The sequence below is a fragment of the Elaeis guineensis genome, chromosome 5 (genome assembly GCF_000442705.2).
Source record: "Elaeis guineensis isolate ETL-2024a chromosome 5, EG11, whole genome shotgun sequence".
In the NCBI taxonomy this organism is placed as follows: domain Eukaryota; kingdom Viridiplantae; phylum Streptophyta; class Magnoliopsida; order Arecales; family Arecaceae; genus Elaeis; species Elaeis guineensis.
This window is the reverse complement of record NC_025997.2, coordinates 863437-890052: the sequence shown is the minus strand read 5'-3', so window position 1 is coordinate 890052 and position 26616 is coordinate 863437. Positions and strand designations below refer to the sequence as shown.

Genomic DNA, 26616 nt, shown 5'->3' with positions numbered 1-26616 from the left:
AACTTTATTTGGTCTCAAAAATGATCCCGCATGATCAAAACCTACCTATCTAACTCAAACACCTTTAAACAAGACCCATCAAATCATGACTTGATTTGAAAACTAATATATTTACTTTTTGAGCTAGATGGTATGACTTAATACAAAATTTACATTGCAAGGATTCAAAAGTAAACATGGTGGATGATTCTTAGTTATCATTTGAAAATCTGATTATGCGTCAAAAAACAAATCCATGATGGAATAATTTTTATACCGCATTCTTGACCCAAAAAAGAAAACAACAGTTGCTTTTCTATCTAATTATTTATGAGAAACAAATCTTACAATCACGTCTGGCCGGTTTTTCCTCCTGAACTTCTTGTTTTTAACATTCTACGGGAATCCTTTGGCCTAGCCCTTTACATCCACTCTTTTTTAAAAACAAAAAATATTCACTTTTCCACAAGAAGTATATGTATTTGGAGTCTTGTCCACATAATACTAAATAAAATGGCAAAAAACACACCGGGCAATGCGCACATTGGCTTAGAATCTTAGATTCAAAAACAAAACATGATATTTACCCGCAAAAACCAAATAGCAGATAATTTTTCCACAAGAAGTATATGTATTTGCAGCCTTGTCCGCATAGGATAAATGGCAAGAAACACACCAGGCAATGCGCACATTGGCTTAAAATCTTAGATTCAAAAACAAAACATGATATTTACCCATTGTTACGGGGATATTTTGATATCTTGGATTTATATCCGAAACGTAGATTCTGAAGTGACTGAGCCATATGTATGCTGGAAAGAGTCATCCACAGCATGTTCATGCTGAGATGGATTTTAGTCATGCTGAGGTGAGTTATATGAGGCTGAGATGAGCTATATCCAAACTGAGGTGTTTCTATACTTAGCTATCTTCATACTGAGCTAAGACTCCACTTGAGTGACCTATGCAGAAGAGGCCAAAAATAGTAAATACCCCAACTTGGAGAGCATATAAAGGCTAAACTCTCTTATACTCTCAGCTTTTGATGGACAGCCTATGCAATTAATAATAGGGACCCTCATATACTATGAGGTGACATCACTCATCCAATTTAAGAAAATCAGTAGATCAAACACGATTTTCAAGGATATTCAAATCCTTCACTCAATATATTGCCAATACGGCCTCTTCACTTTATGGGAGTGAATGAGGGCTATAATACAGTAATGGCATGATTAATGGCTCGAGATTTTCAGAGTTGCCCATTTCTCAGCCCTCTTCTTTAAATAACAAAAGCTCGGAGGATCCAGATAAGCGATCCCTCTCAAAGAACCCATTGCTGCTTCCTTTATTTTCTGAAATCTAACTTAAGCATCGGAGGATCCTTATCAGAGTGAAAATCTTTGATTTGGATTTGTTTTACAGGTCACTCTAGCACTACCGCGTAAGATCTGGTCGTCCATCTTCGGACCTCAACGAAAACAATAGCAATAGATAGAGGTGGGACCTACTTTTCGCAATATGCCTCCAAAGAAAACCACCACTAAGCAATCGGGGCGATCTACCGCCTCTCGAACTACCATCGGAGTCGGAGAAAACTATGCATTGGTACACAACAATCAGCCCCTCTACATGAAGGAGGGCTCAGGCCCATTTTTTAGAAAGCCAAGTGAGTATGCGATGGCGCCATGCAAGATTTCTTCACGACGTTCCAATAACATCTTTTTTGAAAATGAGGGAGCCTATGTCGTTGCAAGACCCCACATCGCCATCACCATGAGCACCGCCAGCTCCATCGATCGTGGAGATAAGCGCGGATCAGCTCAATGCGCCAGTTCAGCGAGTATACACCTAGATTGCTGCGATCCAAACGATATGGTGGAACAACGACGTGCAGTGGGAGACGCATTTTGCTACTGCGCCATGTCAACCCCGACTTCTATGGTGCAATACTCGCCACCTACTTGCAACAAAGGTGGGAGAAATAAATAAAATGAGGAAGAAGATATGAAAATTCTTCGATCCTCGAATTATTTTTATTTATATTTTTAAAATTTTTGAGCAGGTTTAAACAGGGAAGAAAATCACGACACTCAAATAACAAAAATGAGATCATGAAAATTTTTGATTTTCGAATCAAAAAATTAAATTTTAGGAGGGCTCAAATAAGAAAGTATATCGCAATATCCAGAGTTATGGATTGGAAGAAAAAAGGGAAAAAAGGGAGAAGAGAGGGGTGGTCGACTTGGTGCGCGCAGCTCTCCCGGTGCCAAGGCCGGCACCAGCAGCCTTGTGGCTCCTCTCCCGTGCACCCGCGCCATCCACTGCGACCGCCCTCACCGTGTTGGGCTCACCCACGGACGGATCCGAGCTTATCCTGCTCGGTACCTCTGCCTGGCTACAACTACCCCCGTCCACCTCGTCCATGGCTTCAATGTTCAGACCGGCTAGATCTAGATCTCGATCAACCGAGATCCCTACCCATCTACCGTCCGGCCATGAAAGGACCTCTGTTCCTTGCCTCCTTCAGGAATTTCTTCTTATTCACCTGGGTGATGCCGAAGAAAAGAGGAAGAGGACTCGAAGCCCTTCCGATGGAGCCTGACACCTCTCCTATGCCTGTACCCGTCGAATCGGTGCCCCAAATTATCGAATTAGGGCCACGAAGCCCCCATGCCATTGCGCATGTTGCTGGCAAGACTGGCGGTCCTAGTTCCTCCCGACACCCCTGTGCCTCCAAGCACACGGGCACTCCCATCAGCACTGGAGCCAAGATTTGAGGCTCCGAGGCTTTTTCGAGCTTCCTCATGCATCTTCACATGCGGTCGAGGTCATCGAATCCTCAGCCATAAGGTCTTCTCCATGTGCACCTCCCCTGTCTCCTAGATTCGGAACCTAGGTTCACTCCACTTTGGTTTGATGCCCCCGACGTTGATGAGCCTTGTCGGATCCGTGGGTCTGAGGTTCCTCGTATGCATCCTTGCATCCGTCGATGCCAAGATTGCCCACGAGTGAGCCTCTCCGAGGCAGGCCTGGCTGAAATGGGCGCATCCGAAGTAGAAGGCCAACAACTCCCCATGCTTTCTCCGCACGTCCTCCGGTGTCGAAGCTGTTAGCAGGCGGATCTAGCCATCCGAGCTCCCCGAATGACACCCCTGTGCCTCCAAGCACACGGGCACTCCCGTCGGCACTAGAGCCAAGATTTGAGGCTTCGAGGCTTTTTCGAGCTTCCTCATGCATCTTCACATGCGGTCGAGGTCATCGAATCCACGGCCATAAGGTCTTCTCCACGTGCACCTCCCTGTCTCCTAGATTCGGAACATAGGGTCACTCCACTCTGGTTTGATGCCCCCGACGGTGATGAGCCTTGTCGGATCCGTGGGTCTGAGGTTCCTTGTATGCATCCTTGCGTTTGTCGATGCCAATATTGCCCGCGAGTGAGCCTCTCCGAGGTAGGCCTGGCTGAAATGGGCGCATTCCGAAGTAGAAGGCCAACAACTCCCCATGCTTTCTCCGCACATCCTCGGTGTCGAAGCTGTTGCAGGCGGATCTAGCCATCCGAGCTCCCCGAATGCACATCCTAGCTCGTAGTGCCAGTCCTCCTAGTCCGACAGAGGTCACCAACGTACGTGATTTTGCATGTGCATGGGAACCCTGTGAAGAAGAGGATCTACTCCGACTACAGCTTCCTTCCGCTTCCAATAGTACCAGAACCACTCACGATGGCTCGGATCTGGTGGGCTCGGCCTCGACAAAGGATGAACGCGTGCACAGAAACTCTGGACGTGTTCCAAAAGGCTCGGCCAAGAAGTCCTGGTGCTCATTATCCATCTTCTTCACCGATCCTTTCACGGGGAGATGCATCTACTTCGGCTAGGCCGGCATTTAGGCTGGCAGCACCCATTGGAATTTTACTATCTCGGACACGACACCCAGCCTGATGCCAGACTCCAAGCAACAAGATCCAAGGTGAAGTCAAGGCTAATCCAAGGTAAAATCGACCATCCAAGGTGAAGTCAAGGCAAATCCGAGGTATAACCTGTAGATTCGAGCTAAAAATCTGCAATCCAAGGTGAAGTCAAATCCGAGTGGAAGGAGATCCAAATGGACCTTCGGAGGGTTAATTTATAAGACCCTCGATCTACAATCAATGATATACCTCGATGACTTAGTGGCAAGGCTAACTTACAGACCCCTACATAGCCCAAGTTGTGTGAGAAGTGGAAGAAGACCTAAAAGGACTTTCGAAGGGCTAATTGAAAGGACCCTCAGTCTACAATCGTAAGTAGAGCAAAAATGCCGAGCAGGACAAAAATATCGCTCACAAGATAAGCAGAGCAAAAATGGCCGCTCGTATGAAAGCAGAGCAAAAATGCCGCTCGTATGAAGGCAGAGCAAAAATGCCACTCTTATAAAGAGTTAGAGCAAAAATGTCGCTCGTGTGAAGAGCGGGAGCAAAAATACTACTCACAAGATGAGTAGAGCAAAAATGCCGCTCGTATAAAGAGCAGAGCAAAAATGCTGCTCATATGAAGAGCGGGAACAAAAATGCCGCCTCGTGTGAAGAGCAGAGCAAAAATACCATTCATATGAAGAGCAAAGCAAAAATGCTGAGCAGAGCAAAATATTTTAATAGATGCATGGATGGATGTCCCTAGGCCTGAGGCATCATATCAGCAGTATTCCTTTTGTCTGATTCTCAAACCAGGAGTAGGAAGATAATGTTACTGGAGTATTTTGATACCTCGGATTTATATCTGGGACGTAGATTCCGAAGTGGCTGAGCCATATGTATGCCGTAAGAGGCATCCACAGCATATTCATGCTGAGATGAGCTATATTCATGCTGAGCTGAGCTATATGAGGCTGGATGAGCTATATCCAAGCTGAGGTGTTTCTATACTTAGCCATCTTCATGCTGAGCTGAGACTTCACCTTGAGTGATATCATGCAGAAAAGGTCAAAAATAATAAGTATCCCTATGTGGGGAGTATATGAAGACTAAAATCTCCTATACTCTTAGCTCCTGATTGATAGTTCATACAATTAATAGATAGAACCCTCATGCACCATGAAGTGATACTACTCATTCAATCTAAGAAGACCAACAGGTCAATACGATCTTCAAAGATATTCAAATTTCTCACTCAATATATTGCTAGTAACAGCCTCCTCATTTTACAGAAGCGAATGAAGACTATATACCGTAATAACATGATTAATGGTTCAAGATTTTCGGAGTTGCCCATTTTCTCAACCTTCTTCTTCAAATAACAAAAATTTCAAAGATCCAGATAAGCGATTCAAAATCCGTTGCTATTTTTTTTATTTTTTAAAATTAATTTGAACATCGAAAAATTTTTATTGAAATAAAATTTTTTTAATTTAAATTTATTTTATAATCACTTCAATACCATCATATAAGATCCAATTGTTCATTCTTCGATCCCAATAAAATAAGCCAGCAACAGCCGCAAAATCAAAAATCAAATAGCAGATGTATTTTATCTGCATGTAATAGCCATCTAATTTTCTTCCACCTGAATAAATAATAATATTCATGTACAACCCGCATGTCGCTTGGTACTTAGAGGCACCACTGACCAGCCGGCGGGCTTGGGCCACACCGCCTCCCGTGTGTCGGCCATTATCAGTCGCGTTATCGTACGGCTAATTATTTCTTTTTACCGTGGTTCCTCTCGCTCAGCCTGGGTCGTTCTCTCCGAAACGAGAAGCTTGACGCCCGATAGGTGCGGAGGGGAGAAAGGAGATGCCTTGAAGCGGATTCTGGAACCTCCGCTGACACCCGTACCTGCAGTCGATTCGATTTCTCGGGCCGCGTTTCCGCAGACACCTTTCAGGCAAGAAGAGAGAAAAAAGGCACTCCCTTACCCCTTTCTGTTTGCGCTTTTATTGCTTTCCTTTCTTTGTTATCCGCTGTTCTTTGTCTTCCTCCTCCACGAGCCGTGCGATCCCTCTCCTCTTTGCCATCTTTTCCAACAACGCATACTCACGATCCATGATCAATTGCAGATAGTTTGCAAATAAACACCCTCGACTTGTCGAGGTACTATCAATGGAGATCTTTTTCCTTTTTCCCCCTGCTCTTGAAAAAGATTCCCATCTCCCTCGACAAATACGATGCTGAGCATTTGTTTAAAAAACGCATCTGGAATGATTTCCTGTATTGATTCGATAACACGTTCTTTTACCAAGATTATTTCATTGATTTCATGAGGCCTTGGAATTGACTCAGGGAAGAGAAGCTCTGCAGGAAATGGCAGAATTTTCGCGATTGAGGAGGAGGAGGAGGTCTGGCCATTCAGCAAACTATATAATGTCGTGCAATTATTGATTTGGAACTGATTCTTTGTTTATGTGGCGTCTATGCCTCATTGCTGACAAATTGTTGAAGATGATCAAAGGAGGAGGCCAAGGAGACCTCTTCTCTTCCAAAGATCTAGTTCCTCTCAACCGTCGTTCTCACTCTGTGGATGTGAGTTTCCTTTGGTGACCTACTTTGCTTCTCAATTACCTGTTAGCTAAATTCCCCGTTCTGATGATCGTGGGCTTCTAGGTTCCTCATGTTCGGCAGCTATTCAATTGGGATTGTGGCCTTGCCTGTGTTTTAATGGTTTTAAAGACTCTGGGAATCGACCATTACAACATTCATGATCTCGAGAAGCTTTGCTGTACGACAAGGTGAGCTTTGTATGCCCAATCCTTCGAGATAAAAAGAAGATGCCTAATGTATTTTGCTTCAAAATGATATTCCAGCTAGTTTGTTGATTCTATTATTAACTGCTGGCCTTAAGAAACCTAAAAGAATGACATGAAATTGTGGATTCTTATGGAATACGCATTCTTTTCTATGCTGCTGGTTATGACGGCTTGACAGAATTTCAATACTCAGCTGCTTCTGTTACTTAGAATCTTTTCTCGTCCATGTTCCCATTTATAAGAGGCAATGATTTAAATACCAGAATATAGGACATACATGGACCTTTAGGGTACACATGATAGGGGGATGGTATCGGGTCGAAATGCCTCGATTAAAAATATTACAGAAAAATATGCACCAAGCAATAATGTGTCTGATATGCCATGATAGGCAGGATATGGGATGGTTCGGGCTTGGTTCAGTAAAACCGAGACATACAACTGTACAGGGATCCGCTATATCAATCTCTGGCTTGTAGACTGGACTCCTAAATCCTTGATAAAATGACATTTGCTAAAGGAACTCCTATTAAGAGCTAGTGGTAGCAATAACAGTGTCATTTTCAGTGACAATTTAACAAGACTATTTCTCAAGCAGTGGGAAAGATCATGCATTAGTTTAGAGAGTGAGTCCATGACTTCTGAAAAAGAAGCATACATTAGAAATTTCCAGTTTGACATCTTTAAAATTCCAAAGCTTTCCAATTCTCATCTAGGCACCCAATACACAAACATGTGATGCTCTATTTCCAAATCAATGCAGTCATTGCTTGTGGCTAAATTTTTTCAAAGGTTATAGTTCATTTAAGAACACCAAATATGCAGGTTTTCTGTTTAGGTGCTTATCCTGTCCTTCAGTAATTCCTATCAGAAAAATGTATGTTGATTTAGCTAGACATGCATTAGTATCATGTTATCCATTTATGCATTTCTAAATGAGTGTCGTTCTTTAGTTCATTCATGCCTTGCTCCTCTTTTGCAGTATTTGGACTGTTGATCTGGCATACTTGCTACATGAGTTTTCAGTTAGTTTTTCTTTCTTCACTGTCACTCTAGGAGTAAATCCAGAATTTTCAGCAGAATCCTTCTACAGGGTAAGTTCTTAGTCATTTTATTATGAACAGATTTATATTCCTTGTGCTTATTTGACCTTCTCATTATTATTTCTAAGGAAATGATGCACGATCCTTTTTTCTCTTTTTTTTTTTTTTTCTTTTTAGTCAGGCTTGCTCGACTATTTTCATCTGTTCAATAACATTTCTATATATCTTGATTCTTGTCCCCCTTTTGAATATGTTGTTCTTTTTGTCTACCGGACCTTTGTTTTTTCCTTCATGTTGCTGACATCTTCATCATATTTGGTGCTTGTGTTTTTTCTCCAATTGTTGTAGGGAAGAAATTTTCCTTTCCCCCTTCTTTTTTTTTTTGGGTGGGTTTGGGAGGTGATTTTTTCTCTGAGGTTGGGTTTCTTCTTCCCTCATCATCTGGTATTAGTTTTGATCCTGTTACCTGTTAGGAGTGATTTTATGAAAAATATGTCCCCTCCACTTATCTATCCAGGGCAGTATTCAGTGGTGTAATTTGGACCCATTCCTACTGGAAGGGCCATAATTTGAACATAGAAGCTTCAATGTAATTATGCATTTGATTTTGAAGTCAACTTCTTGAAGTTCACAAGGGCCTTTCAGTTAGATTGATGGCACTGCTTGATGACAAAACTGGGAATTCTGGTTGTTCCTCCGATCTAGACTTTGCTTTGTGTTAATATAGTTATTTGCTTGAAAAAAGACATCATGCGAGGTCATATAATTTACTAAAATGATCTGCCCCCTCGTGACTGAAAACTTTCACCTTAAACTCAAGAATGCCATTGACACTGCAACTACTGAACACATTTCTTGAAATCATATGGGTAACTTAAAGGATAAATATATGTTTAACGTGGTGGTTGACAACATTGTCCAAGTACATCAACAGGACACTTTTAACTGCAGATGTTGCAGAGTATCATATCTTCAATGTATTCCATAATGTTGTGTGGGTATTGACTCTGATGATGATAATTTGAAGTTAGAATGCTCAAACTCTTGCAGACATTGATAGAGTGCAGATTGTGGTTTGAATGAGTGCTTTGACAACCTTTGCTTTATCTTCTTCATCTCACATTAAGTCAAAATATACTCTATATATGTCCTGTGTTTTTTGTTTAATTATGCACTTTTTTAATTTTTGGCACAATCAGATTTAATCTTTTTTTACTTCTTGGGATGTTTGATTATGAAAGAACATATGGACCCTTTGAGATCATTGGATTTTTAAAGCATTTAGTCATGAGCGCTATGAAAACAATTGTCCATATTCTATATTTTACTCTAAATTTTCCAAGCAATTGAGAATCTGAGATAACCAGTGCCATGATTGAATTTTGTAATATGATACATTGTTTTCCGTTTTTTTTTTTTTTTTTTTTTTGTTGTTGGGGTGGGGGGACAGGCAGTGGTGTTGAGGGAAGGAAGATCCACCTTGTGGAATGATGCATATCTAACTAATTGGGAAAACAACTCCCAAGTTTCGTCCATGGAACCTCCATTCGGAGGAACCCAGTTGCGGCTGCTGGGCTGCTGTCTGGTTCATCATGACACATATAAGTTTATTGTCTTACTTACATATTGAGTGCCTCATATTACTTGCCTCAAAAAATAAGGATATCATGATTTTTTTTTTGTTGCAAACTTCGGATATTTGACTTCTCTCAAAGCTTATCTCGCATCATTTGAATATTCTTTTCTTTTTGCATTGCTATGCATGTCTATTATATTTTGACAATACATACAAAATCTTCTGATCTATCAGCAACATATAAAACTTTGGAACATGTGCAGGAGCAACTGCAAGATGATGTAGGAAGAGTGGATGGACTATTTAAAAAAGCACTTGAAGCTGGAATTAGCGTACAAGTATATGTTCTTCACATTACTACTTGCTGCCTTGTTTCAATGATGGGTCTATTTTCAAGGCTGAAAAAGTTGTCAGATGAAAAGTTGTTGGTTAACCAGTTATTAGTCTCTTGTATTAGTTTAACAAATATATAGTGTTTCACAGTGCAGATCCATCAGTGGAAAAGATATCTCTGTCCTAATATTATCTGGCCAGTGCATTGCTGTTGCTTTAGTTGACAAGATGAAGCTACGGTAAGGAATTTTTTGTAATGCTTCTTCCTATAATATAGTCAATAACAGAAAAGGTTCTCTTTTTTAGAAATCAAAATGCCTAGCTTAGTACCATGTTGTAGATTATCAAATTTGCATTGCAGATATCTTTGCTTTTCTTTTCCCAGGCCCTAGCATTACTTTTCCCTGGGCATCCTCCCTTCTCTCTACCCCCAAACACAAAAGCAGAGAGAGAGAGAGAGAGAGAGAGAGAGAGAGAGAGATGGTTGTTGGTGGTGGTTCATGGGGGTTTCCGGGTATCTTTACTTTTTGTGGACTTTACCTGCAAGAATCTAGTTAGTAAACATGAATGGCCGGCATTATTGCATTGAGCAGAATGCATTAATCTATAAATGTCATTTTTGTTTCTTTTACAAATATGCTTGATAATGCTAATATTGGTAGTGCAGTCGGACTTGGCTGAAAGATGTACATGTGCCAGAATGGTATGGTCGAAGCTCCGATTATATGGGTGAGAAGATTTTCTCCTGTTTGTATATATTTCTATGGTGCTCACCTTCATTTATAATTGGATACTGATTTTTATTTTGTGCTTTCAGTTTCTGACAAGTCCTATGCTGTGATATTTTTGAATTGTGAAACATTGTTACTTTTATTTTTCACATTGTTTCGATGAGTCCTTGGGATTATTATTGTATTGGGAGGTTATCTTATGGCTATTTTAGCACAGCGAATTTTTTGAAAACTTTAGTTAACAAGCCCTGCATGTGTAAGGATTTCTTTGCATATTGGAAATCCAAGAAGTAATATTTCTGTGGTTTGTTTTGAAAACTTTGAGTGAGGTACAACGTAATAGTGTGAAAAGCCATGAATCAAAAAAGTAGCAGAAATGATGGAAGAGGGTTCCTTTGAAGGTGAAAATGAAAATCACTGTGCAAGGCCTGTTGAATGAAGCAGCCATTATTGTAAGGAGAGGGTGTTTGTTATCTTTCCATTTTGTTAAATTCATGAAGTCCGTTGGCTAATTCTAATATTTGTCATTATGGATATCACCCTTTTTATCACCTGCTGATTTTAGCTGGTAAGAACAAACTGTTGATGTCAGAATTATGGTTAAGTGCCTTCAATCAGCCATAAATTGATTTAATTCCATAATGAAGCCACATAGAGATGCCATCTCTATAGCCTCTTAACCTTGTTGAACTCCACCTCAGAAGTGAGATTTGGCTTTATGGAAGGTTTCAATAGGTTGAGAGCCATCACCACGACACTTTCCATGGAATAGGTTTTAGCACCTGTTAATAATTCTATGCATGAGTAGCAAACTATCTGTCCTTAAATAACTCAATCCCATCACTTTCCTTGCTTGATCGCCTCAGTTTTAAGATTCCACACCAGTTGCTCTTGTCACCTAGAAAATAAACAGGTCTTTCCTTGTTTGGTCTTGCCACTCGAACAGTATTGAACTGAACCATCTTTTCTTTGTGTGGATGATTTAATATTTAATCAAATTGACCTATGCTCCCTTTATGTATTACTGTGTTGTAGAAATTGTAAGCTCCCTTTTTTCTTCAATTATTTCATGCAAATTGATTTCTTTTCTTATATATGGATCATCTACTAGTTGATCTAATTGAATTTGATGGTTTTGTCAGGGCACTATGTTGTAATATGTGGCTATGATGCAGATTCTGATGAATTTGAAATAAGAGATCCTGCCAGTTCTAGGTATTCTAATATAAATTCCTTTATTTGAACTAAAGTAGGGGAAGTTTCACATTTATATGATTTGCTTTTTCTTAACCATAATATAGTATGTAAATAATGCTATAGCACCTCTATGCTACTTAGGCATAACGTTTTTGCCTGTCGCTGTTAAATACTAAAGCTTTTAATAATGTGGCTGGTATGCATGCTGCTTTAATGCTTGCTGCTCTTTGAAAGCATTGCTAATAATTCATCGCTAGTCATTATCTAAATTCAATCTTTATGCATTTCTGTCCCTCTCAGTCTTTAATATATGCATCTAGACATATATCATTATCTATGTTCGTAATGAGTAACTATCATGAATGGAAGTTGTGAAAAGGTATAGAAAATCTTGCAATGACACCCAAGGTCTCCCTTAATAGAAATGGTTGGTAAAGATTCATACAGCTGATGCCAAATAGTTGGGACAAGGCTTGGTAGTGATGGTAATGATTGTGTTAAAATTGGATATCTACACTGTAGTAAATGCATCTCTTTCGAATTTTTGAAGTGTACTTTGGGGTTATCTATGGCATTTAGGCCCATACGATTTGATTTATAATTACTGAAAAGAGAGTTAAGTATCTTGTTTTTGTACCTGAAGTTAAGGTTTATCACTTCCGGACATAACAACATTAGAATCACTTTGCAAGGAGTTGTGGAGGGAAGATGAAATTACCACTATTCTTTTCTTCTTCTTTTTAAATTTTTCAGCCTCTTTTCATTAGTCAGGGTAGCGCTGCTTATCCTTATGGCATAGTAGCTGGGCAACTTGATATCTGCTCTTTGATTTGTCAATGGATCTGTTCTCTTTCTGTGACATGAGAAAACTATAGTCTGTTTGGGATAATGTCCACAAACTAAAGGCCTTGCAGAGAAGTTTTAAATGATGGAGTTTTATTATTAGTTTCTCTGAAGTTTGGGAGGTATGTGCAAATTGATTTTGAATTCTTCCCCACTAATCTACCAAGATATGGAGACTCTTCATAGGTTGAACTTCTGTGTGAGTGCTAGCAACTTGAGAGCCTAGTGTACAGAATGCTTCAGTTAATTATATTTAGAGGAACAACTCCACTTGTTGCTTTTGTAATGGAATGAGGTAGTTCTTGTTTGTAGCAATAGCCATACATTTAGAGAAAGGTCAGATCCATACTGTTCTATCTTATGTTGTCTTTGTATATTTTGTTCCATAACCCTCATCTAAAGACCTGGATGACAAAATCTGATAACAATCCTCTTCAGACATGTTACAATTTGCTTGCCTCTTGCCTAGCCTGCTCCATTCTTCCAAGTTTCCTTTATATTGTCTTCTCAGACCTTTCATCCAGATATATATTTTTCTTTGTTGTGTCTCTGGAATCTTTTAACTTTTATACATTAGAATCCTTTGTCCCTCTTGCAGTTGTATATTACACAAGTGTGGGCTTGCTCTATTTTTATGTCTATTTTTGTGTTCCAGGCAGGAAATGATTCATCCACTTTTCAATTGGCTGTTGTAATTCTGCAGGAAGTATGAGAGAGTTTCTATGCAGTGCCTTGATGAAGCACGCAAGTCCTTTGGCACGGATGAGGATATTCTTCTGGTAATAACCACCTTCTAAGTACTTAGAATCAGATATGTCAGATTTGTTTCAATTTATCTTTGCGATGTTCTATGATCTGATCTATAAGTAAGCTGGTTCATTTCACATGTTGACTTGCTAGTTATGGTAGGTTGTTTAGTTATTAGGAACTTTGTGATTGCATGCATAAATATTTGCACCCATGATTTCCTAGTTGGTGATTGTATATAGATGAGTCATCATGACCATTTGTTTGATTAATGCAGAATTGATATTTATCACACTTAAATTTCCCTGCCTGCTACAGTATTTCTCAGGTGACTGTAACCATGCCATGAAACCTTATCCCTTGTATGCACGATGAGACTGACTACGAGTTAAATGGCACACGAAAACACATATAGACAACCCTGCACGTATGATAGGCTTGTTGCCAGTTAAATTGATCGTTCAGATAACTAATGATCAAGTTAGAAGTGGTAGGTTGTGTGGTCGTTATTAACTCTGTAATTGACCATATAAAAATACATACAGCTCACGTTTCCTTTGCATTGATGTGTAAAGATCTATCAGCATGACTCGGGGCTTATATAGAAATATTTCCCAATTTTCTCGCTGCAACAGTATATACAAGGATGATAGATAATATTCAGCTAGAAATAACAAGCTATACCCTAGTTTGAGGGATGAAGCTGATTAGGGAGCTTGCTGGCAGACGTGCACTAACCACTATTAGGAGATCCTGCATGTGTTCACTAACCCTCTCCTGAGTTCAAATGATCAGTTATGCAAACAGAATGTGATTTTTTGGGGCTTTTGTTGTCAAATGCAGGTCTCCTTAAATGGGAAAGATGGTAACAAGTTCTCGTCCAAGCTCCTGATATAACCACATTTTATTATTATCATTCTTTGCAGGATCAGTTGGGTTGCTTCCAAGTGTTGTTTCTCATCTTTCACGTATCATTTGTATATGATCTTGTTATTCAATACTTACATTAGTATTTTAAAATGATAGCAAAGCATATATGAAAAGTCCAATGAAAAAAGGGGTTATTATGCAGCTGGAAACTGTTTTTTCTTTTCTCATCCCGTTACAATTGTTGCAAGCTTTTCTCTTTTTCCTCCTTTTCTTTCTGAGCACTTTCTTTTTGAGCAAGCAATTTTTGTAAGCGTTAGAAGAATGAGATATGTTGAAGGGAATAATTTTCATTGTTCATGGTTCACAATGGCGCTTTGAATGAAAATGGGGGGAAGCTGGATTTAGATTGATCCCACGGTATAGAAGGGTTTTTTTTTTTTTTGGGAGGAAAAGAGAGCCGAAGCTATATTAAGTTAAGGGTCATGAGTACTATGGTGGGGGATTTAGTCCCACATTGATTGTGAGTCAGGGGTACTCCGTCTTATATGAGATGGAAGATACTCTCTCTCAAGAGGTGTCTTTTGGGTCAAAGCCATGAGATTCAGCAACCGCAAGCCTATCAGTTATGGTTTAAGGACTGCAAGCCTATAAGCTATAGTATGTATGCGGTCAAAGTGAACAATACCTCTTATTGGGATGAGTCTTCTGTTTATATGAACTCACAGGTACCATATAAAGTGGAGTGTATAATCCAAAATGAATATACAATTGCACTGTATGCCAAACTGCTTTGTACCAAAATGCTATCCCAACCCAACAAACATGTGAAATATAGAACCAGGAACAACTAAAGTTGGTGTGTATTGAAGCCCTTGTGCCATGAAACATGAAAGCTGGCTGAAGAGCAGTACAACCATCAGCATTCTGGACATTGGTTCTTTGTGTAAGGTATAACACGGCAGCAAGTTCTCTGTATAAGGACACCTGTAAGCTGATGATTGAGAGCACCCATGCAGACGTTGAGATGTATGGTCGGCATGATCCTGCCGCAGTTGAAGAGAAAATAGGACCACTGTAAAGTGAATTACAAAACAGCAAATGGTGAAGCACTGAAGTAGGAAGAAGGGCACCATGTAGGAAGAATACCCAGCAAGTGATACACCTGCATGCCCAGCAACAGATACACCAGTATACTGAATAAAACGATCCATTGAAGCAACATACAAGGAGCAGAATAACAGCAAGTCAAAACCAGAATTCGTGAGCAAATGATCCATAATTCTTTGAAGCAAGAGTACCATAAGCAAGCGTATGAGACTAAATTCTTTTGAACCTAGCAACTTAAGGAAAGGCATTGCAACAACCCATGAAGAAGCAATTTTCCAAAGCAGTACATAAAGGAATGGCATGCCTGAAGATATCCGTTAAAGCAAAATATAAACAAAATGAGTAAGCAGCACCATGCCAGTCTGTAATTGCTGGGAAAGTAAGATGAAGTATTGAAGAAGGCCAATGCACAACAGTATCATAACATAAGCTGAATGAAGAAAGCTGGGCAGAAACTGAGAGGAAGAAAGGATAGTAACCATATGTACCCGTAAAAGGAGAACCATGATAGAGAGTAGCACGTACAAAAACCTGCATGAAAGATAAGAAACAAAATGAAAAAGAAACATCATAAATGGATATAGTTAGTGCCATTTGCATTTGCTTGGAGGAGAGCATTGAGTTCCGTAGGCATAGGACTCAGAGGATCACCATGGTCCCAAGCATGCTTCACAATGCAATTAACCACCGAATTTGCCTCCTTAAATATATGAGAAGCAACAAAATCTTTGAGGAATCCTTGACATTGCAAGATGTCTCATAAAATGGGGTGGCCTTCACACTTAGAAGACACTACAAGAAATTTGATTTTTTGCGACGAAATTTTAGCGACGAAATATTTTTCGTCGCAAAAAAGTAGGCTTTTGCAACGAAATTTAAATTTCGTCCCCAAAAATTAGGTATTTGCGACGAAAAAAATTGCGTTGCAAAAAGTTATATCTTTTGCAACGAAATTTTTTTTTTGTTGCTAGAAGTTCATTTTTAGCGACGAAATTTTTTTTCGTTGCAAAAAATAGTTTTTTTGGCGTCGAAATATTTTTTTTCGTAGTTAAAAATTTATTTTTTGCGACAAAAAAAATTTTGTCGCCAAAAAATTATATTTTTTACGACGAAATTGATTTTTCGTTGCTAAAAAAAAAAGACTTTTGCGATCAATTTTATTTATATTTAGCGACGAAACTATTGCGTCGCTAAATTTTATTTTATTAAAAAATTTTTGAATATTTTGCGACGAAAATTTAAATTTCGTTGCTAGAATTGATTTTTAGCGACGAAAGTTTTTTCATCGCAAAAAAATTTTTTTTTTGGCGACGGAAAAATTTTTCGTTGCTAAATTTTTTTTTGCGACGAAAATAATTATGTCGTCAAAAATTTAATTTTTAGTGACGAAATATTTGTTTCGTTGCGAGAAACTTGATTTCCCGATCATTTGCGACGAAATTAAATTTTCGTTGCAAAAAATTAATCATTTGCGACGAAAATATTTTTGTTGCAAAAAATCAAATTTTTTGGCGACAGAAAATTTATTTTTAGCAACGAATTTATTTCGTCGCTAAATATGTTTTATTTAAAAATAAAACCGAAGGTATTCTGCCCTAATTGAAAAAACCGCTTGATCTCCCTCCCGGCCCGATCTCCGTCGCGGTCATCCAAATCTTCTCCCTCCCCGATCTCCGGCGACAGTCGTCGTTCCCCGGTCGCCGGTCATCTTCCCGATAAGTCCTCTCCCTCCCCGCCACCATCCTCTCTCTCTCTCCCTCCCCACCGCCGTCGAGCCCTCCCTCCCCGCCACCGTCGCCGCTCGAGCCCGCCCCCCGTCGCTGATCGAGCCCACCTCCCAGCTTGCCGGCCATCTCCCTCCCGCCTTGCCACCCTCTCTCCCGCCTCCCTCCAATCCCTCTTCTCTGGCCTCTCCCTCCCTTTCTCAGTCTATGTTTTTTTTTTGTTTTTGTAGGGCCGCTGCAGCCGCCGCCGCGTCACCACCGGGCCGCCACCGCCGCGTCGCCGCCAGGCCGGCACCGCTGCACGATCGCGAGATCGCGAGATCGCGAGGGTTCTGGACGAGTGCCGGCTCTCCCACGCCGTGCACACCCGGAAGCTGAGAGAGCTCTCCGCCCTCCGCTCATCCGCCCCTCCCGACCTCTTCTTCCCTTCCTTCGCCCGAGCCCTGACCCCTCTCTTCGACTGCGCCTGCCGCTCCCTCGCCGCCGAGTGCACCGTCCGATTCGTCTCCGCCTTCGCCGCCCTTCCCGACGCCAAGGACGCGGCCGCCTCTGGTGCCTTCCTGGAGGAGTTCCTCCTGTTCCTCCTCGTCGCCTCCGGTGCTGCGAACCGGACCGCCAGGTTCCGGTCGTGCCAGATCATCTCCGAGGTTTTGTGCCCTTTCACGATTCTGGATCTAGGGTTTTGAAGGACCAATAGAATCCTTTCTGCAATTTTTTTTTTAAAATTTTCTTGGAAAAAAAACTGCCACCGATCTGTAATTAGTTAAAATTTCCCAGTTAAATGAACTGGTTTTATTATCTAGACATATGTGATTTTTTGATCTGTTATTTTCTCAGATTAAAGGATTTTCAGATCCGCTATTTTTCTAGAAAAGGAAAGAAAATTTTGTTTTGCAACTATTTTCACTACGTCATCACAATCCTATAAGATCTTAGGAGTGTAAATGCTGAGTTTTTTTTTTCAATTATTATTATTGTTGTTGTTGTTGTTGTTCAAATATTTTGATCCTTCATAGTTTATCTTCTTATCTTGTGGGATTGGGATTAATTAGGGGAAATACATGACAAAAAATAAAATACCAGTAACCGGCTTGAATCGGGTTCATGTTCTTCCTGGGTGCAAACATATATTTCTGTATTTTTTGTTTGCTGGGAGGAGAAGCATAATATTTGCATTGGCTTACGTTTGTCTTTTATCCCATTATGTTGGTCACTTTGATGATCTCATTTCTGTTTGTTGGTTCTTCTTAATCGCATTGATAAGAGAATGAGATTGAAAATACTGAAAGAGAATGTCATTCTACCTCACACTAAGGTGACAAATCTCTAACAACTACTGGAGGATTAGCTCTTGATGAAATTTCTCATGCAGATATTTTTGGTGGTTGGCTAGGAAAATTCCAATGCTATGCTGAGGAAATATAATGAAGCTTGCGGTGTCCTGGTAACAGATAGTCTGTAGAACTTGTTGGTCATCATCCTGTCATTAACTTCGTTAAGGAAATGTAACTTTTTGGTGAACCATATGGTATTATGGATTGCAAACTATACAAACTCAAGGAATTTCAATTTACCTTATAAATGAGCTGGGCTAATCTTTATCTACCTTGTTTTATTTTATTTATATATATATTTTTTTTGTTCATGTTGCTAATGTAACTGTAGAAATTAGCTGTTTTTAAACTGTGTTGCATCCTCTGTCTGCAAGCTTGTTATCTTCCTTGCCATATGTGCACGATATACACCTATACTTCTTTTCTATACGGTTTACTACATTTACAGCGCTACCTGATACTAAAGCTTGTCTTTCTTTCAAAGCTCTCTAAATTTATAAGCCTTAGAATTTCCGTTCGAGGATAGCGTACAAAAATCAATATTTTTTTTATGAAAAAAATATTGGTGCTTTACACACTATTCTCGAATTGTCCTCGTGGACAGTTTGGGCACGTGAATGAATTTAATATTGCAACACATGTGCTTGTATATCGCAGAGTTTTGTCGGTATTTTCGATCATGTTCTCTGGATACATAGCACAATTTTAATGCTTGTGTATCTGGAGAACTGCGTCGAAATGCTGCCGAAATTTTTTTGGTATACAAGACATGTATTGCAATATTAAATTCTTACGTTCCTGAATGGAATAGGACCATCACCCTATAGGTAGGAGATACAAGGCGTTAGTCAACTATTATTACATAAAATTGATTGTATAGTTTGCATCATAAATATGTAGGTATGGATCGTGGTTGGATGTCTTTGCGTGATAAGTTCTGTCCCGAGTATATTACGGGTGTGACGACTTTTATGAATGTGGCGTCCAATCATACTAGAGAAGATGGGAAAGCTCGTTGTCCATGTCGTCGATGTAGAAATTTATTTTGGTGTACCTTATCGGACATTCAGAATCATTTATACGAACACGGTATAGATGTGACTTACAAGAGATGGACTTGTCATGGTGAAGATTTGCCGACTAGCTCGAACATGTTATCCAGGAGTCCCATAAATCCGTCGTCAGTCGGTGGATCATGCAGTCGTGAAAGAAAAACACTTGGTGAAGAAGATAGAAAAATTTTAGAGGATCTTCATCCGAAATTATTTGAAGTAAATGTAGAAGCGAGAGCAGAACATCAGCATTCCATTCCGAGATAAGAAGCTGAAGAGGACATTAATATATCTATAAATGATAGATTCGAGCGTCTATTAAGAGATGCACAAAGTGATGTTTATCTTGGTTGTAAGAAGTACTCTCTGTTGTCCGCCGTAATAAAGTTATTACACATGAAGACACTTGGTAAGTGGTCAAACAATTCGTTTAATTGGTTGCTCAAATTTTTGAAGGACTTACTGCCAGAGGGAGAGTTACTTCCGTCAAGTCATTATGAAGCCAAAAAATTATTGAAAGGACTCGGTTTGGGAGTCGATGACTTGGGCCTACGCTGTGAAAAGATACATGCATGTCCGAATGATTGTGTTCTATTTCGGAAGGATAAACAAGATCTACAAGCATGTCCAATTTGTCATTCAAGCAGATGGAAAGAAAGTCATGATAAGGATAAGAAGAAAAAGAAAATACCATGCAAGATTCTACGGTACTTTCCGATTACACCACGATTGCGTCGATTGTTCATGTCGAGGCATACTGCTTGTGACATGCGGTGGCATAAGGAGGTAAATAATATGGACGATGATGTCATGAGACATCCATCAGATGGAGATGCATGGAAACATTTTGATCGTGAACATCCATGGTTTGCAGCTGATTCACGAAATGTCAGGCTAGGGTTGGCAACAGACGGATTTAATCCATATGGTAATCTTAGTACTGCTTATAGTATGTGGCCTGTTATGGTATTTCCTTATAATTTACCATCATGGAAGTGCATGAAATCACCTTTTAATCTATTGGCCTTGTTGATCCCGGGTCCCCGTGCCCCTGGAAGAGACATAGACATATTTTTAGAGCCATTGATCGAAGAGTTACAATATTTGTGGGAAGAAGGATGCGAAATATATGATCATGTTGTAGGAGGCATCTTTCGTATACATGCAGCATTACTTTGGACAGTTAATGATTTTCCTGCATATGGCGATATTTCTGGATGGTGTACAAAAGGGTATAAAGCATGCCCAACTTGTAACGATGATATTACATCGGACCGTATTCGCGAAAAGATTTGTTTTACCGGCCATCGACGTTTCTTGCCAGATGATCATAGATGGAGGAGAAGTCTTAAGTTCAATGGCAAGCATGAACGACGTGCGCAGCCAAGATTCTGGTCTACGGATAATATTTTAAATCAGTTACCAAACCCACAGGATGTTATATTTGGTAAGGGTCTGGCCAGCCAAGTAGGGGTGCGAACAAGTATCGGAAATTGGAGAAAAAAGAGCAAGTTGTTTGATCTTCCATATTGGAAAATGCTTCTTCTTCGACATAATCTTGACGTCATGCATATTGAAAAGAATATATTTGATAATGTATTTTATACCATTCTCAATATCGAAGGAAGAACAAAGGATACCGTGAAGGCTCGTCTTGACTTAGAGGATATGCGGATTAGAAAGGAATTACATTTGATTCGACGAGGGGATAGGCTGGTGAAGCCATTGGCATGTTATACACTGAATCGAAGAGAGAGAAATCAATTTCTTTCATATTTGAGATCAGTGAAGTTTCCTGATGGATACGCCTCAAACTTGAAACGGTGCATCAAGTCGAAAGATGGGAAGATCGTCGGGATGAAAAGTCATGATTGTCATGTACTTCTACAGCATGTGCTCCCAGTTGGTTTGTGCGGATTGTTGCCGGATAATGTGTGTGATGCGTTACTTGATCTGGGAACTTATTTTCGAGACTTATGTGCGAAGACATTGAGACGAAGTCAGATCGACATATTGGAGAAGAAGATTATCATTACTCTCTGTAAGCTCGAGATGATATTCCCTCCCGCCTTCTTTGATATCATGGTACATCTTTCTATTCATCTTCCACATGAGGCTAGATTGGGTGGGCCAGTACATACAAGATGGATGTACCCAATTGAAAGGTAATTGCATGATATTGTAATATTTATTATTCATTATTGTATTCTTATTATATGTGATATCAATTGATAATTTATTGAATAGGGAGATGCGTGAATACAAGAGTGCCGTCACTAACAAAGCACGGCCTGAAGGTTCAATAGCAGAGGCACATGTTATGAATGAATGTCTGACGTTCTGCTCTATGTACCTTCGACGAGTGGAGACCAAATTTACAAGGCCACAGCGAAATATTGATGTTGATGAGATTCTGACCGATGGATTGTCCGTGTTCTCCAATGTTGCCCGACCATATGGTAAAAAAGATTTTCGAATGTTGACACCACAAGAAACGGATGACATGCATTGGTATGTGCTAAACAATTGCGAGGAGGTAGAAGCCTACATGATGTGAGTATATACATTTAATTTTTATTTGTTGATATATCAATGAATGCACGTAGACTCTAAATTAAAATATACATGGTATTACTGTATCACTTCAGAGAACACGAAAGTGAGCTCAAAAGAAGTAATCCTACATTAGCAGCGGCACGACATAGGAATCAATTCGCATCATGGTTTGACGAACGGATAAGTTATGTTCATGTTCATCCATGATTAAAAGTTTGTTTATATAGTATTTATTTTGTCAAATTTAACCTGCTTATTATTCTTTTAATTGTAGATAGCTCAGCTACGTATAGACAATCCTAACTGTATCAGTAATGACTTAGCTGCACTTGCACGAAAACCTGACAGACGTGTATCAGTATATTCAGCATGCATAGTCAATGGTGTGCGATTCTTAACGGAAGATCGCGATCGTGATCGAACCACACAGAATTATGGAATAAGCGTGGAGGGCGAGCACAAGGGTGAAATAATAAATTTTTTTGGTGTTCTGCATGAGGTTATAGAGTTGAGATATAGTGGTCTTCGACGGATTATGTTATTCAAGTGTCGATGGTATGACTTAGGACGACACAGGCCAATTATTATAGATCCTCAACTCGTCAGTGTCCACACTGGTCATGTATGGTATGAAAGTGATCCTTATATTTTTGCAAAGCAAGCAAGACTAGTATGGTATATTGATGATAACAAAATGAAAGAGCCTTGGCGAGTTGCAATAAGGGCTCAGCATAGGCATTTGTTTGATCCTGCACTTTTCACATGCCCGAACGATGAACATCTTGAGAATGAAGTCTGTGCAATTATTGAAAATAAAGCATATCAAATGCAAGCACCAGATAACATATTAGTGCCAGATGATACGATTGACATAGGACAATTACAAAGAGACGACTATGAACCTGAGGATGTTTCTGTTGTTGGATCGTCCATAAGGGCACGGACACGAGCACGATCCAATAATGACTTCGTTAACGACAATGATGATAGTACTTCAGGGTCGAAGTCTTCTATGACTCCCGTCGAAGATGAATATATGGACACGAGTTCAGAATCTGAGAACAATAATTAATATGAATAAGTAATTCAATTTATTTTTTTTTTATTATATCATGTAATACTTGAGTTTTTTTGATTACTTACTGATTTAAATTATTTTAATCATTGCAGCATCATGACTGGTCCTGGACGTAGACATTCACGGGGTAGGCAGCAGGCTCCGCTTGATGATACACATCCTCACTTTAGTATTTTGCATGATGAGTCAGAGGATTTAGATGAGACTCAGTTGCCCGAGTCCACAGAGCCGCCTAGTGCTCAGCCAGAGCTTGCCCAGCCGGAGGCCATGGTACCGCAGCATCATCCCCTTACAGGTACATCTCTATCAATTTATAAACCATATATATTTTTTTGTTATATGCATTTAGTGATACATGATATATGTTCATTTCATCAATTTTTACATGTAGGAACACAGCATTGACGTGCAGTGCGTGGTCCTAGTAGGGGTTTTGTTTTGGAAAAATATGTGCATACACACAATGAAAAACCGAAGGTACATATATTTCGAGATCATCCGGTTGGCACAGAGGCTAGTATCGTCGCAAATGAGATCAGTTTGTATATGTGGAATCATTTTCTGTGGGCTGCTGAAAGTTTCAAGCATGTAGCTCCTCGATACCGTGATGCTCTAGTCTCTCACATCAGGGTAAGAATTAAATTTGGATGTCTTGCATATCATTACATGATCCATATTATTTTTGGTTATATAAATAAATTTTTTATTATATGAATAATTTCATGTATTTGCCTTTTGGTATGATTACTGTGTAGGATAATATTGACTTCGAGGATTGTACTGACGAAGAAGTGACGTCATGTATTCTCAAAATGGCTGCAAATAGATACAGAGATCGGCGATGTAGGCTTCATAAATACTGCAATGAGCTGCAGGCGAAGGGGATTGATCCTGTGACCCAGCCATACAGAAATTGGGCTGGGTCTAGTGACGATTGGCGGTGGTTATGTGAGCATTTTGGAAGTGAGGCATTTCAGGTATATCTAGTGTTCCAAGTTTTTTTAATTATGTTATGTCCTTTATTGGTTATAATTGTATGTATTTTGTAGCGACGATCGGAGGCGAATAAGGTGAATAGGAGCAAGATTGATTCTATTCACACGCAAGGAAGTGCCTCTTTTGCACAGGGAATGAAGATGATGGTACGTTATTTTTTTTCACACGCAAGATTGATTCTATTAAATATTTATATTATTTTTATATCTTTTTTTTCTTTTTTTTTGTTTGAACAAGGACTATCCGGAGTCGACGCCTATGCTAAATTCTATCAAAACAAGAGTGGCGAGTTCGTGACCGAGGAGGCGAGGCAGCGTCATGTAAGTATCATTACTCTACATTTTGAATACTTTTAAAGAGTTTGAAAAAAATTTATGATTTTATTTGGTTTATTGTGAAGGAAAAAATGTTAGAATTGAGAGAGCAGGCGACGAGGGAGGTGGGATCTGATGGTGATACTGGATCGCAGCAGGTTTGTTTGATGACAGATGATACGATTTTGGATACCGTCCTCGGGCGGCAGCTAGGATCTGGTCATAGCATGCGGTCCAAAAAATCACGCAGTTCGTCATCCGGCCGGTCTGATGATGCATCGGTGCCAGAGGCAGTTAGGACATCAATGAGCATGATGCAAGATCAGATTAGTTACTGGATGAATCGTAGTCAGACGCTCGAAAGGATCGTAGCTGCGGTGGCGGGACGGCTCGGTATTGATGCTTCTGAGTTAGCACCTCTACAGTCACATGATGCCGCCTCTGCACCACCATCGCGACACGTATCGGGTCAGGGATCGACGCCTAGAGGAGGGAACGAGGCCAATGAGTCAGATCATACTTAGTTTGTACTTATTTTAAATTTAAAATGGTGTATGGACTTATATTTTTGTATATGACAAAGATGGTTATGAAACTTTTTATTATTTGAAATTGGTCTTTTGACTTAGAATATTTTTATTGTGTTAACATACTGTTTATTTAAAATATGTTTGATCAGATAATTTGTATTTGAGCAGATTTTTTTAAAAAATTAATAAAAATTTTATTTTTTATCCAAAATTTATTTTAGCGACGAAATATTAATTTCGTCGCAAAAAAATTTGTGAATCCAAAAAAGTAAAACATTTATTATTCATTGCGACGAAATTTTTTATTTCGTTGCTATTTTTGCGACGAAAGTCTTAGTTTCGTCGCTAAAAATTATAACTTTTGCGATGAAATTTTTATTTCGTCGTAATTATGCCGACGAATATTTTTATTTCGTCGTCCTTATAGCGATGAAATTATTATTTCGTCGTCATTATAGCGACGAAATTTTTTTTCGTCGCAATTTTTGCGACGAAATTATTTCGTTGCTATTTTTGCGACGAAAAAAGTTTCGTCGCTAAAAATTTAAACTTTTTGCGACGAAATTTTTATTTCGTTGCAATTATAGCGACGAAATTATTATTTCGTCGCAATTATAGCGACGAAATTATTATTTCGTCGCAATTATAGCGATGAAATTTTTTTATTTCGTCGCCCTTTTAGCGACGAAAATTTTATTTCGTTGCTATTATAGCGACGAAATTTTCTTTCGTCGCAATTATAGCGACGAACATTTTTTTTCGTCGTAATTTTTGCGACGAAATTTTTGCGACAAATTATTTTGCGACGAAATCCGTCGCTAAGTTTTGCGACGAAATTAATTTTCGTCATAAAAAATAAGAAATTTTTTTTTTAATCAAAATATTTAGCGACGAAATTTTTTTTCGTTGCAATTTTAGCGACGAAAATTTAAGCTCTTGCGATAAAATATTTTCGTCGCTAATACAGTACATAACTTCGTCGTCTGGGTTTACTATTTTTTGCGACGAAATAAAATATTTTCGTCGCTAAGGTCTTTTGCTACGAGGCTTTCTCTACAAATTTTTAGCGACGATATATTTCGTCGCAAATACTATTAGCGACGAAAATAAGATTTTTAGCGACGAAAAAATTTCGTCGCAAAAAATCAAATTTCTTGTAGTGAGAGGAGGACGAAGTTATCCAAGAGATGACAATAGTGGAATCACCTTCTAGTAGAATTTGGTCTTGCTTGAGGGCATGAACAGCAACTTACAACCCAGTCCATGCACCAATAAGCTCAGCAAACGACATAGATATAGGGTTTAACCGAATAGCCGCCACCTTCGGAGGGTACCCAGAAGAATCTCTAATGATATATGTTGCAGCCATCTTTTGATTATGAAGTGATTCATCAAAGTTAACCTTTACTGCACTGAGGGATGGGGATAACTACCTAACAATAGTTGAAGAAGAAGAAAAAGGTAGAGATAATGAGCTACCCCAGTACGATGGAGTAGAAAATGGTTGACACCAAGGTAGAGAAAGATGCTTAGCAGCATAGTTGTCCTACAAGAAGCACAATAATCAACGAACTAACTATCTTACATGAATAGTTTCATTCTCAAAAATTTGCTGATCTCGGGTTGACCACAAAAGCTACAGAGTATAGAGCATAACAATCTTAATTCTCTTCTCTATCTGGGTATTAGTGAGGATAGACACTAAAACCGGCAAAAAATAGAAAAAGATATTGCATCGGATACTTCTGGCAATAAGCATCCATAAAGAGGAAGCAAACGGATAATTAATGAATAAATGCTCAATATCTTCAATTTGATTAGCACAAAGATTACAGTTTGCAGCAATTGGTGAAAGAATATTTGTGGCAGCTAAGTAAGCTCTCATT

The 26616-nt window shown here is 39.3% G+C and overlaps 3 protein-coding genes across 6 annotated transcripts; all 3 read left to right on the top strand.

The window, feature by feature from the left end:
- Positions 1 to 5605: 5605 nt before the first annotated feature.
- LOC140857875 (guanylyl cyclase 1-like) lies at positions 5606 to 14240 on the top strand. 4 transcript variants are annotated; one of them, XM_073257073.1, is made up of 11 exons: positions 5923 to 6046; positions 6236 to 6291; positions 6395 to 6475; positions 6557 to 6681; positions 7682 to 7793; positions 9582 to 9656; positions 9802 to 9890; positions 10319 to 10380; positions 11525 to 11597; positions 13126 to 13201; positions 14013 to 14240. In XM_073257073.1, the coding sequence occupies exons 3-11, from the start codon at positions 6395 to 6397 to the stop codon at positions 14064 to 14066; spliced, it is 747 nt and encodes a 248-aa protein (XP_073113174.1). In that variant the 5' UTR covers positions 5923 to 6046; positions 6236 to 6291; the 3' UTR covers positions 14067 to 14240. The 4 variants fall into 4 exon arrangements, with proteins under 4 accessions (XP_073113173.1, XP_073113174.1, XP_073113172.1 ...); XM_073257072.1 differs by lacking the exon at positions 5923 to 6046 and adding an exon at positions 5606 to 5840 and having other exon boundaries at positions 6236 to 6475; XM_073257071.1 differs by having other exon boundaries at positions 6236 to 6475.
- Positions 14241 to 18294: 4054 nt separating this feature from the next.
- On the top strand, positions 18295 to 20707 carry LOC140857795 (uncharacterized). The gene is made up of 4 exons (XM_073256984.1): positions 18295 to 18314; positions 18579 to 18635; positions 19562 to 20631; positions 20691 to 20707. Exons 1-4 carry the CDS (start codon positions 18295 to 18297, stop codon positions 20705 to 20707), a joined length of 1164 nt encoding a protein of 387 aa, XP_073113085.1.
- Positions 20708 to 24128: 3421 nt separating this feature from the next.
- LOC140857873 (uncharacterized) lies at positions 24129 to 24788 on the top strand. Its single transcript, XM_073257053.1, has 2 exons — positions 24129 to 24206; positions 24287 to 24788. Exon 2 carries the CDS (start codon positions 24293 to 24295, stop codon positions 24722 to 24724), a length of 432 nt encoding a protein of 143 aa, XP_073113154.1. The 5' UTR covers positions 24129 to 24206; positions 24287 to 24292; the 3' UTR covers positions 24725 to 24788.
- The last annotated feature ends 1828 nt before the right edge of the window (positions 24789 to 26616 follow it).

Coding starts and splice junctions, on each gene's coding strand:
- LOC140857873 (XM_073257053.1), top strand. CDS start 24,293: ATGTTAGAATTGAGAGAGCAGGCGACGAGGGAGGTGGGATCTGATGGT.
- LOC140857875 (XM_073257072.1), top strand. CDS start 6,356: ATGTGGCGTCTATGCCTCATTGCTGACAAATTGTTGAAGATGATCAAA. Junction 9,891..10,318: donor GTTGACAAGATGAAGCTACG/GTAAGGAATTTT, acceptor TTGGTAGTGCAG/TCGGACTTGGCTGAAAGATG. Junction 11,598..13,125: donor AGAGATCCTGCCAGTTCTAG/GTATTCTAATAT, acceptor GTAATTCTGCAG/GAAGTATGAGAGAGTTTCTA.
- LOC140857795 (XM_073256984.1), top strand. CDS start 18,295: ATGAAGCTTGCGGTGTCCTG. Junction 18,315..18,578: donor ATGAAGCTTGCGGTGTCCTG/GTAACAGATAGT, acceptor TCTGTCTGCAAG/CTTGTTATCTTCCTTGCCAT. Junction 18,636..19,561: donor CTATACTTCTTTTCTATACG/GTTTACTACATT, acceptor TATAAATGATAG/ATTCGAGCGTCTATTAAGAG.